At 39.5% G+C, this 12765-nt stretch overlaps 1 protein-coding gene across 1 annotated transcript in view; it reads right to left on the reverse strand.

Annotated features, from left to right (window-relative positions):
* Positions 1-352: 352 nt before the first annotated feature.
* dock2 (dedicator of cytokinesis 2) overlaps positions 353-12765 on the reverse strand; it is a 112345-nt gene continuing 99932 nt past the window's right edge. The window contains exons 35-51 of the mRNA XM_080901817.1: positions 12575-12615; positions 10197-10287; positions 9211-9318; positions 8717-8806; positions 7608-7712; positions 6934-7075; positions 6448-6529; positions 6234-6318; positions 5775-5861; positions 5364-5540; positions 3691-3774; positions 3446-3583; positions 2841-2968; positions 2469-2676; positions 2205-2310; positions 1411-1559; positions 353-999 (exon numbers count right to left, since the gene is read on the reverse strand). Of these exons, the coding sequence (XP_080757943.1) occupies positions 937-999; positions 1411-1559; positions 2205-2310; positions 2469-2676; positions 2841-2968; positions 3446-3583; positions 3691-3774; positions 5364-5540; positions 5775-5861; positions 6234-6318; positions 6448-6529; positions 6934-7075; positions 7608-7712; positions 8717-8806; positions 9211-9318; positions 10197-10287; positions 12575-12615 (1884 nt within the window). The 3' untranslated portion in view covers positions 353-936. The remainder of the gene's footprint in view (positions 1000-1410; positions 1560-2204; positions 2311-2468; positions 2677-2840; positions 2969-3445; positions 3584-3690; positions 3775-5363; positions 5541-5774; positions 5862-6233; positions 6319-6447; positions 6530-6933; positions 7076-7607; positions 7713-8716; positions 8807-9210; positions 9319-10196; positions 10288-12574; positions 12616-12765) is intronic.

Genomic DNA, 12765 nt, shown 5'->3' on the forward strand with positions numbered 1-12765 from the left:
AGAGTCTATGGGTACTGACTTTTAAAGCCTGCCCCAAGTGGTCATTCGAAGAACTACAGCTGTTGGCACTCAAGCATTGGCTTCATTTGTTTTACAGTCAAATCTCTCTTAAATTAAAAAGCTGTTCATTCATGAAGCTAAAGCCAAGATGAACTCTTTTTACCGTAAAGAGTAGAAGCGACTCTAACATTTATAAAACTTGGTATTTAGCCGGCACCTAAAGTATTCCTTAGGTAGAACTCTTCGTGAAAACCGGTGATGCAAAAAAAACCAAAGCAAATTCCAAACTGGAAATACACTTAAACATTTATTTTTATATTTTAACAAAAGGTATAAAAAATTGTGACCAAATCATGCAGAAAGTAACTCCCAAAAGAATTCATACAGAAACACAAACTCAACATTGGGGTACACACAGCTTTGATGTTGTACAATGAGTTTCACAGTTTGTTGACTCTATTTGAGTTTATTAGACTTTAATATTTGTTGTATCAGTGCCAAAGCCTCGTGGCAACAAGTTCCAGTTTAAAGTCCTTTGGGAGGACACAGTAACCTTTGTGCTTTATAGAATTATTATTTTCTCATTAACTTCAGTGTCAACAATGCTGAAAGCCGTATAATGAGAAGCTTTTAATCAAGTGTGTCGGAGGGATGGTTTGTGTTTGCTCATTCTTGTAGAAGCAGAATTGATTGAAAAGCTGTAAGATGGCATTTAGCTTCACTGGGAATCACTTAAATTGCCAGGAAAAAGGTCACACAACAAAAATAGCCTTTACTGATAGGTAAAATCAATTATATTAAGGCAACAGCAACATTGAGACAGACAAGTAGACTGTGTGAGTCAGTGTATAATTGTGGATTTAGCTACAGGTCTTTGGTTTAAAAAAAAGCATAGTACAAATAAGTAAAGAAGACAAGAAATGAAAATAATACATTTCAAAAATGGCTATCTCTTTCTTTGGGTGCATCACTGGGCTTCACTTCCTCTGCTCTGGAGCTCTGCCGAAACAAACACACATAATGTAAATACAGGGATTTTTCTTAATGGTAAAAATGACCTGAAATGTGCTCAAATAAATTATTTCAGCGGGCTTTGAGCTCCTGCTTGGAATAATTCAAGAGACTCATGCTGGAGATAAATTTTCAGTGCTACTTCTGTTAAAGAAAAGAGCTGAGATCTTCTGAAAAATATATTCGTGAATTCCTACTAAGAGGTCGCATACAGCTGACATCACTCATACCTGGACATTAAACATGAAGCCAAACAGCAGCCAGTGAACCTACCTTGACAAACCTTGGCAATAGCTTGACACAGATAAGTAAATAGGTGTATTTCTGTTCTTTTTAACTGAAGCACTTATTCTTGAATCTAAACCCAGTTAACTTAAACAGGTTGGGCTATTACTCTACCTTGGACTTGAATAACAGGTTGATGACACCCTTTGAGCGTCTGTCTGCTGTTCGGTCAGAGGTTGCACACACCGACATGCTCTTACTGTCCCTCCTGGCTCTGGAGGACTCCACCTCCTCAGCCCCTCCTGCCACTGACAAGGACAGGCCTAGAGAGAAAGAGAGAGAGGGGAAAAAACAAATGTAGTGTTTGTGTCCTCGTGATTACAATTTTACAGCAGATCTTGCACTGTAGCCAGGTGATTTTTTGTGACTAATTGGGCTCCCGCAGCTGTTCTGCCAATGACCTGTGTGCCCTAGCAACACTGGGGGCCTGTGAGTGCTGTATCTTCAGTGAGGCAGTGCAGCTTGTAGTTGTGTATTAACACCGCAGTGAGTGCTGTCTCAGCTGATTCAGTGAAGGCAGGAGGCCAGCGAAGCATCAGTAAATTGTGGCCTGATTCACCATAGTGCAAGGATGTGTAAATACAACAATCAGATATAAACCAGATGCAACTATTACATACTTCTGAGAAAATACAACATTCAAACTGATTTGCTGCCTTATATCAGAGTGTGTCTTAGGGCAAGTTGTTACTGTGCATTCCCCAGCATTCACTTTTTCTATTGCACACCATAGCATGCCAAGGTATTTCTCCTATTATGACCTTGCTTGTGCTCTTTTTTTCTTTGAGTCAGCTTTCCAGAGCAGGAAAAATGCAGCACTTCCTCTTAGGTCATGATTTTTTGACTTTGTGGGCTTTGTGCACCTCAGTCACAGTAATTCCATCACACCAGGTGGGTTTGTGTGTCACCTGTGATGGCAGGCAGCGATCTTGAGTTGGCATTGGTCAGCGCCACATTTACTTCATTTGGCTCAGACAAGTTGGTGTCACTGCGGAACTCCTGTTTCTTGGACAGCTAGAGGGAGACAAAAATCACAGAAAACTCAGACTACACTTCACAGAAACAGAGCGTTCTATTACTTAATCATGTAATGCAACCTTCCCCTCTTTTCTGTCTTTGTACCTTTTTCTCACATTTTCCCCACATTGCTATCCATCATCACTAATTCTCACCCGTTTGCATTCCAGTGTACTGGTCCGTTCTCTTTCCTCTGTGATGAAGATCATGCTGCTCCTTTTCTTTTTCTTCTTACTCTTCCTCATTTTGACCTCTGCATCACCCACTGTCATCATGCTCCCCTCCTCACCTATACTAACACTGCCACTGGAGCGTGGCAGGGTGGCAGAGCTCCAGGAGATTGGAGACTCAGGAGGATTGTCCCTGGGAGGAGGCAGGAAGATTTAGATTAGACATTCAAAGGAAATCCAAGCTTATTATCATATTTGTGTGACGCTTTTTCCATAAGACTTCATGTATGCAGTTTAAACTGAGTGTTATCGTGGGGTTCTCGTGACACAGTAGGGGTTCGAAAATGTGCATGTTACCTGTCTGCATGTGTCTTGGTTGGCGTCCCACACTCGGATCCCTGCAGTGAGGAAATCGAGATGACGGACTGACGAAATGATCGCAGCATGGAGCGTGGACGAGTAGACTTTCTCTCATCCAAGTCCGGCTGGAGAGAGAGAAAGACAAATGTGAACAATATGTAGATTAGCCGAAAAAGATATCGTAGAAAAAGTGACATCTCTAAAAACAAAAAGAACAAGAAAAAAGTAAAACTGAGTCTAATCACTCTTAAAATGGTGTATAATCACTCTACTCCAGTTTTGTTTAATTTCTCCTGAAAGGCAGTGCCAATTACAAGTTAATGACCACATTTGCCCCCGTTAAAACCATCCAAACCCTGTTCTAGTTGCAGAGAAATTTAAAAGGTACAAATCCCACATCAACACTCTTCTCACAGCGTTTTCTGAGTACTTTGATCTTTAAATTCGCTTGGGTCAGCTAATTTGCAGCTTAATTAGCTCTACACTGCTCTACCACAGCAGCTCCATGTCCAGCTTTGCAGAAAAAAAGATATTCTGGATTACGGAAGCATCATATTTTAGTAGAAAAGTTAGGATTTTCCTACATTTTTCTTTCAGCTTACCAACTCTCTCACTCCGTACTCCTTCTCCACTTTCTTTTTCAGCTGTTTGAAACACTCCTCCATGCGCTCATGGAAAGGACGCAAGTCCTCTGTCACTCTCTTCCCATGGAGGGAGATTCCTCCACCTAATAATGGGATCTGGAAATAAAAATGCCATGGTGTCAGCAGAAAAACACACACACACACATATAAAAGTAATGACTATATATGTTGTGTACATGTATTTGAGAATATGTATTAAGTACCTGCCATGCGATGAGGTCCTTGAGGCGAACCAGCTTCTCTCTGTCCTCCTGGTGATGCTGGGTGTACTCTTCAGTAAAGAAGGCCTGATACAGAGGAAATATTATATAACACTCATTTAAAAAATGATAAAAATCGATTACTATTTCACCAGCTAGCAAAAATGGTAATTTACTACCATCCTATGTGGAATATTATAATACTGAATAGTGTGTGTGGAGGCACTTAAATGATAGTCAGATAAGTACATTTCATTTAATGTCATTTGGACTGCAGAAACTGACTTTGATTATATTCAGTGAGCCTCAGGAGGTGATAAAGAGTTTCTTCTTAATGGATTTAAGTTCATCATGAGAGACGAGTCTTGCATGAGAGCACTCTCTTAAGCTCTGATATCTGTTAAAGGACTTACTTTGTTACGGTGAATCTCCGTCCTTTTTCGCAACCCCTATTTGGCTGTACGTGGTACGTGTTACAATAGATGGCAATAGAAATATATATATATAGCAATATAACAGCTTTATGCAGTGGTTCTCAAACTTTTTCTCTCTCAATCTGATTTAATGAAAAACAATGTGTATCTAAAAGCACTTAATTACTACATTTCAAATATTTAAAGGCATCACAAAATTCACAGAAAACCAATTTTTTTTCGACATCCTAAGCTAAGCATTGAAGTTGTATGACAGCGAGGTTTTCTAAAAGAACTAAAAGCAATAAAAAAACGTTACTTAATTTTTAATAAGAAACATCTGTAGAGATCAAACTCTTTTCCAGGCGAAGTCTTTAAAGACTGCTTTGTTTCAGAGTCATGAAAGAAAAAGAAGACTCAAACAAACATGTGGTTCGCTTTTGTTACACTTTGAACACATATCCATTTCCTTTTGTCTGCCACAAAATACCCAAATCTGGCTTTATGCTCACAGTAAATGTGACTGTGCTTATTACTTTCAGTTGGCTTTTGATGATAGCTAATTGTGACTTCAAAATATTGAACACAAAAGTATTTACTGAACTTAAATTTTGTATTAAAATAATAATAATAATTATGCAGGAATGATTCTCTCTTTTTTTTTTTAAACAAACACATGCACCTCATCCAGTTCTCCAAGGTTTCCTGCAGGTACTAGTTTCTCATTTTAGAAATCCTGGTTTAAGCTAAAGTACTTTGTTTCCCCAAAAGGTTACCACAGCAGATGCATCTGTATGTTTGGCACATATTTTTATGCTGGATGTCCTTCCTGATGAAACCTTCCAATGTAGCCAGGATTGGGATCAGGTCTAAGGCCACACTAGCTTGTGTTTTATTGCCAGCTGGTGAGCCTCTGCCCCTCCTACTTCTGAGAAACTCACTAATAAACTCTTTTTAAGCTCAGTCATGTTACTGGCTTGTTGAAAATTAACCTAATTAGTTACAAGATAATCCTCCATCTGTTTCAGGGTCTGTTTCTGTTTACTCTTCCAGCCTTTTGTTCCCACCACTCCAAAGTTTTGAGATGTGTTATTGCCATTAAGTTCAAAATGAGTTAATTTTTAAAAATTAAATGACAAAAGGTCTTAATAGAGTTTTCAGAATCACGGCTTTCTGTTGTTGTTGTTTTTTTAAATTTTATACAGCGTCCCAACCATTTTGGAACTGGGTTTGTAATATTAGTGATGATCCTTGAGAATTTACCTTTTCATATTTTGCAAAGCCACCCATGACAGCTGGGTCAACGATGCCGTTGAGCAGCATGGAGAGAGGGTTGATAGGAAGGCTCCAGTCAGACTGGTATTGGTTAATCATCGTTAAAATCTTCTCATTTGTTGACTCCATGGTCTCTATGGCATTCTCCAAAGGAGACAAGGTAGTCTGGAAAGGGAGGCAGACACACAGAAAGAGTAGAAGAAAAAGGAATGAAGGTGGATGGATGGAGAGTTTTCAGATCGGATGTGGGAGACGTATAATAAAACCTTTAAATATTAAACATAAAAAAACCCCTGTAATCAGTGGTGTTGAAATGTGAAACGCATTGCACTGGAGATAATAACTTACAGCAAACATACAAGTCAAACATGGAGAACAAACATGGCCCTGTAGACTTACATGCTTCATGTCAGTTGCCTCAAACCAGCGCAGGATCCCAGGCAGCTTATAGACAGTGGTAAAGGTTGTGCGCTCAATCCACATGGACTAAAAAAAAACAAAAAAAAGTATAAAAACAGAGAAGCTGTCAGATAAATCTGTACCACTTCTGAATACTCTGATATCATATCTTGCATTGAAGCCTGAAATCTTAACAGACGCTTGCTGCACAATCTTATTTATTCTAATCTAATCATACACCACAGTAATACCGGAATCTGATGCTGCATCTCAAGAGCTCATCTGAAACCTTTAAACACAAGCCTCAGCATATGAAAAATCCTGCCTTTGAATAAAATCCTATTATTTTATATATTAGAAACTCACAGTTTCAGACTGATAACAGTTCTAGTACAAAAGTCCTTGAAATGCTTTCATGGTCCCTGAGGTCACACATTTCATTTTAAAGACATAACTCACAGCAAACTCATTGTTTGGGTCCACGGGTCCTTTCCTCACAGGTCTGGAATAGTGAAAGCGCTGCACATAGTTGGACTTATAGAAGCTGAAGAGGAAAGAAATGAGTCAAACAAAGACAACAGAAAAATCATGCAAAATGAGGCACAATATACATTAGGTGTACATATTTAAAACCTCCAGTTCATTTTTAAGCACTAGCTTGAATGGCACTAACTTGATGATCTGGTCAGGAACGGGTTTGTTCTTCAGGCGAGGAGGGATTTCGAGGACTGGCTGCACTGTAAAACACTGGATATCTGTTTTGGACTGCTCAGAAATAAACATAAGAGATAGATTCTCAGTATCTCTGTGAGTGTACAAACTCATAGTGGAGGGATGTGTTCATACAGAAGTGCATCAAAAGGAACAGGACAAGTAAACTAAAATGAAATTTTAGTTTGATACACAGAGATCTGATGGTTGGTTAAGATGTACTGTGGTTCTGGGTTAAAAGGTCCCTGGATATTTAGTACTTTCAAATGTGTTCAGTGACCCAAATACTTAATAATCCCGAAGGTGCTGCATGTGAATATTTTATGACTTCTATGCTAGTGTGCTGGTGAACACTGTAGACCATGCAGAATATTAAAATTTTCTTCGTTCAATATGCATCTACATATGACTGTAAATGAATAAGTGTGTAATGCTGCTTGAAGGATACACTGAAGTGGAGAGTTCTTGATATCATCCCCTGGCATGGTGGTTGTGTTGAGACGCACGGCGCTGGGGAACTGGCTCATCAGCTGGTTCTGGAAGTCCTCTCTGCGCTCATACTCCTTACCACGGTGGATAAACACCTTGTTCTGAAGCCAGGGGGAATAAACCAGTGTTAATACTGATAATAAAGATTAAGACCCAGCTTATCTTCACAGGAAAGTTCTTTGCCTATTTAAACGTCCTTAAATAGGGCAGAGTCCACCTAGGAATGGCAGACACTGAAATTCTCTCAAAGACTCAAAAGTTGGACCTGATCACCTTTGACTGCCCTCTTATAAGCTGAGTACTGACTTTGTCTTACTTGTTATCACAGCAGATTAACACACATAATCATAGCAGAAGCAATAATCATTGCAAAATTATATTTCTGCAGCCTGTTGCAATCAACACATCCAAAATGTTTCCGGAGGGTATCGTATGTCCCACTCTGCTAGATACCTGCTGGTGCGATTTAAAAAAAACTGTAAACAGCTAAGCTTAACTGCCAATAACGTTTTTTAATGGAAGACAGTTAGGATTTTGTAAATGGTGTGAATTCCTTAATATCTACTTTATGAGTGTTTCTGGTAACAATTTGAAGTATTCTCTAACTCAACTGTGACACAGCAAAATACAAACCCTGAGGAATGGAGGGTAGCCCTGTCCATAGTAGCCCACTGCAAAGTAGTCTGGTTTAGGCCTCAAGATCTTCATAATATTTTCATAGAACTTGGCTTGTTTTTCCTGTAGAGAGACAGAAGGAAACAGAGGATGTGTCCAAGGGAGACTTTCAGATGTGCACTTTGGGCAGTTTAATCAGCTCATGCCAATGACAAAGCTACGCTCAGCAGAATGCCGGGCCTGCGAGGGTGATAGATGTAGTGAAAAAAAAGCACACCCCATCCAAGGGCAATGTCTGTCATTTATATAACCACATAAATTCAGCATTAGCTGAGAGAGCTTCTGCTGCAGTCATATAAAGAGAGGGAGAGATTTTTCCATTGTTGGGAAATGTGTGATTCTCTTCGAGGAGTGGAAGGAGTTATTTGAGTGAAGGGGAGATAGAGGAGAAGGTGGTGCTAAACCAAAAGTTAGTAAATGGGAGAATCACTTCTTCTGTTGTGCAGAGGCAAGAGATGAAAGAAGCGGAAGTGTGATTGAGATGACAAAGTGAGGGCCAGGAGGACTTTGAAGTAGCTGAAGACTGCTAATGAAGAATCATAATTTTGGGGTCATATATTTATGACACGCCATAAGCTCAAAAAAAGCTTGATTTAAAGGAGTATTTGACATGCCGAGTAAGCTTTAAAAATAGCTGTTAATGTTTGAGTGTGCAGATGATGTAACAATATATTCAGAGGCAGTGTTGGGGAGTAACGGAATACATGTAGCGCCGTTACGTATTTAAAATACAAAATATGAGTAACTGTATTCAGTTACAGTTACCGTTTAAAAAGGTGGTATTTAGAATACAGTTACTTTGCTGAAATAAAGGGATTACACGGCGGTATTTTCCTGTTTCATATGTTCGGCTATGCCCTCTCTATTTTTGGTTACTAGATGACAGTACATATTTATATTATTATAGGATGGCACTCCCTTAATCAAAGACGTGATAAGTAGCCTGAATTCTCTTTCTTTCTTAAACCCCCCAAACATCTAAAACATCTATAAAAGGGAAAGGGGAAAAACATGCAATCATGAATGCTACACAGAAGACATGAACCCCTGTGATTGTAATGTATTACCAGTCTCTTGCTGAGCAGCTCGTAGTCAAAGATCTCATTTTCGTACTGCTCTGCAAGTTCCTTACACAGAGTGATGGCCTCTTCCCACATCTAAGCACACAAAGGAAAGAAACAGAAGTGTCCTTCATTACACCATCTGCTAATAAATCGGGCACAGCTGTCGTGGTGGGAATTCATATCATGAAAATGTCTGTGTCCAAGTCTCTGTGGAGTGGAAGGAAGTCTCTATCTCAGCTTCAGAGAACATGAGACACTCGGGGAGAATACAAAATGAATGTGACACTAACATACAGCACAGTGATCATGTGTGGTTGAAGGATATCTGTTTTGATGTCTCCGATATCCTCGAGTGAAGAAAATAAGAAAAAGAAGACAAAAACGAACAACAACACACAGATTTTCATTAATGCAACTGAGCGCTAATTAGTACTCAATTAATCACTCAGTATCGGTACAGCTAAGCAAATTTTGACATTGTCTGAAACAATACCGACCTTGCCCTTGTCAAAGTAGTCAATGATTGTGTCGTAGAGAGTTTCTTTGAGCTGTCGCTGCGTTTGGGAGCCGTGGAACTCAAACTGACTGCACATGTCATCTGACCACTGCAACAGAGACAGAGAGGAAGTAAAGAGATATGGAAGAAAAGACAAAGATAAAAACAAAATGAGATATTTCCGAAGGGAGGCCCAACTTGATATTGCTGAAACAAAAGAAAAACTTTGCCTTCAGGACTACTCTAATTTCTGCTGTGCCATTTATCACAGAGGAACAAAGGGAGAAGAAGTACTTAAAGCTTACAGTTTCATTGTTGTAATAAATCAATATTAGTCCTAAGCGGAGCATGTGCAAAAACAGCAGCAGAGTGCCCATTTATTATATAAATGAGACAACTGTTTATCTTCTATTACATAAATTACACAGAATTAAATTTAGAAAAAAAAAAAACAGTACATCATGATTTTTAAAACTGTCTAATCTGCTTAGGATAGCAAAGATTATAGCATGCTGTGTGTTCCAGCCTGTTGTTTCCAGTAGTGTGACCGGAATGACAGGACTGACCCTGCAGATAAATGGAGATTATAAAAATTGTTAAATAGAGTTCAACTGCTTTGATGTAATGAGACACACAGAGGAGATGACGAGCAGGAGATGCTCAAATTCATGTGTCTTATAAAAGAGTTGAAGCGACATAAGAGGTCAAACAGCCTCAGACTCATACATGCACATCCTCACACACACACACACACACACACACACTGGGCAAGTGCACAGCATCAATCACCATAGTGATGTAGCTGCAGTAGACGACGCAATGCCATAAACTAAACTCGGCGCTTCATCATTTGGAGGCCAGCGACGTTTATCAGCTAATGCAAAACTGTCTCAGTTGTGGCAAGTGATTAAGAAGAACAAGACACCGGGGCCAGCATTAAGCAACGATATGTGTCTTCATATGCGTGCATGTGACTGTTTGCCCCACCTTGAGCAGACGAGAGTGGAGCAGCAGTGTGTACGCCGCCTCTGTGTAGTTTTCACACTCCAGGTGAAGGTCCCTCAACTTGTAAAGGTACCTGAGCACACACAAGTACAAGAAAAAAGAAAAAAAGAAGGCACACTCTTTAAACAAGAGAATTAAACCTTATTCCACTAGGTGCCACTGTTGGGCAACCTGAAGACCTGCAAAGGAAGCATTAGCCCTCTTTCTCTCTCTTTTCTCTCACTCTCTCACCCACAAACACACTGGTAGATACCCTGAAATATGTACTAAGCTTAGCAAAAGGTCATTTAACACTCGCACACACACACCTACACACACACACACACGCACGCACACACACACACACACACACACACACACACACACACACACACACACACACACACACACACACACACACACACACACACACACACACAAAAGAGCACAATTTAGCATATGTCTTATAATGGTCTGACAGATGCTTGTAGGCCTATAATGTTTTATAGGCCTGACAAGGGGAAAAATGGGATTACTTCTTGTCACCTGGAGGACCGGCTTTTACTGCTACTGCTTTTAGTTTTGATCTGTTTTGTTGTATCTATATCTTGCATCTGTCAAGACAAACTTTCTCCACATGGCCAGAGGCTGGACTTTGTTGCTAAAGCACTGATGACAAAGTAGGAAAAGAAATGTTTTCTGGATGCTTTTAAATGAACAGTCCCATATCTGCTTGCAAAGTAAGGTGTTGGCTCACAGGACAACCGCTTATTTTGTCTGCCTAAAAGTTGACAGTCTCACTTTCCTTGTTTTTTATTCTTTTTTTATGTCACACCTGCTATTTCCTTTCTCACACTTTCAGATATAACAATTTTCTGGTTGGAAATGTATCTGGCTGTAAGTTGTTTATGACAGTCCAGTCATTGGATGTGAAATCAAACAGAAAAGGGAACAAAAAAACTGAAAAGTTTCACTCCCAAGTCATTTGCAACTTACATTAATTACTCAATCTGTTTGACTATTATTTTAGAGTCGTGTATTCATCTCATTTGTTCTCTGGCATCCTGTTTTTCACTTTCTCTAGCTTCATTTTACCTGCACGTTTCAAAACTGAAAGGGTTTTGATGATCCAAATTTAGCAGGAGGCATCTTTTTTATTCTTCTATACTCGGTTTTGTTTGATACAAATAAGTAAGTTTCATCTTATTATTTGCACCTTGAATAGAACAATATAAGAAGTGTCCTATTTCCATATTACAGGTTATGAGTGTTTAGCAGTATCTTCATGCTGTAAAAAAACAAAACAAAAACCCTGTAAAATATCAATAGGACATCAACATTTCTATTCTATTACAAAGGGAATGGATGCATTGCTCACAGCTCCTATGTGGTAGAATTGTCTAGCTGTCTCACATTCTTATGAGACAGCTACACAAAGAAAAAGAAATTACAGAAAGCTACAAGCTTCAGTGACTAGTATGTAGCACATATAGCGAATAGCACTACGTGTATGTATAGCAGAATGAAACTTGGCGAAGGGAGCAGATTCAGTTTTCAACGTACTGCATTTAGAGAAAAAGACATTATCATATGCACCAGGGATGCGAACCAAAACAGCGAGGTGAGTCCAGTGCAGTTTAATTTCATATTTTCTTTCATAGGATTCTGAAATGATGACAGAGTTTAAATCTGAAGCTTGATCATGTGCTTCATCATTGTGGCTGATTTGGGTTGTACGCAGCAGCACAAAGGGAATTTTAATTAGTTTTGGGTTTCATTATCCATTGTTATGTAAGCGCACCATTAAATTGTGACTAATTATATAACACAGACATAAATTGTCTATTTGCATTAAAATATATTTGTTGGCTGACACCAATAAACCAGCCAGCTAAATGTTACTGTATTATCCACAGAGCTGACAAGGCAGTTGATCAACCACTGACTTTCACTCACATTCACACATACAGATAACTAATTTGTCTAAAAGCCATACTCAGAAGTGCACTGCGGGACCTGACTAGATCTGTACTTCCTCTCCTCCTCTCTTTCCTGTCTGTCCCGCTCATTCTCTCGCTCTCTTACAAATGGTTCTGTCTCTCCCTGTCTCTCCACCTCTCCCTCCCTCACACTCATCATGTCTCTCTCTCCCTCCAGTCAGGCCGAGCTGATCCTGTGGATTTTGACATTAATTCAGTGGAACTCATATAATCCCTTGTCAGATTATAGAGCCACACACACACACACACACACACACACACACACACACACACACACACACACACACACACACACACACACACGAACGCATGCACAGACATGCACAGACATGCGTACAACACAGATATGCACCATTTAAGTTAAATCCAGCAAGTAAATACCTGATATACATCGCTTCACGATTGATGTCCTTGTAAAAGTTCTGCAAAGACAGAAGGAGGGGTTGGTTAGTGTAGTTTCTGTGTGTATGTATGCCTGTGTTCGCATGCATATGCATATATAACTGATAGAGGTTTTGAAACTATGCTATTAATTCCACGTTTATATTATACTAGGGCTGAACGATATATCG

Source organism: Rhamphochromis sp. 'chilingali', assembly GCF_963969265.1.
Source record: "Rhamphochromis sp. 'chilingali' genome assembly, chromosome: 13".
NCBI classification, from domain to species: Eukaryota; Metazoa; Chordata; class Actinopteri; order Cichliformes; family Cichlidae; genus Rhamphochromis; species Rhamphochromis sp. 'chilingali'.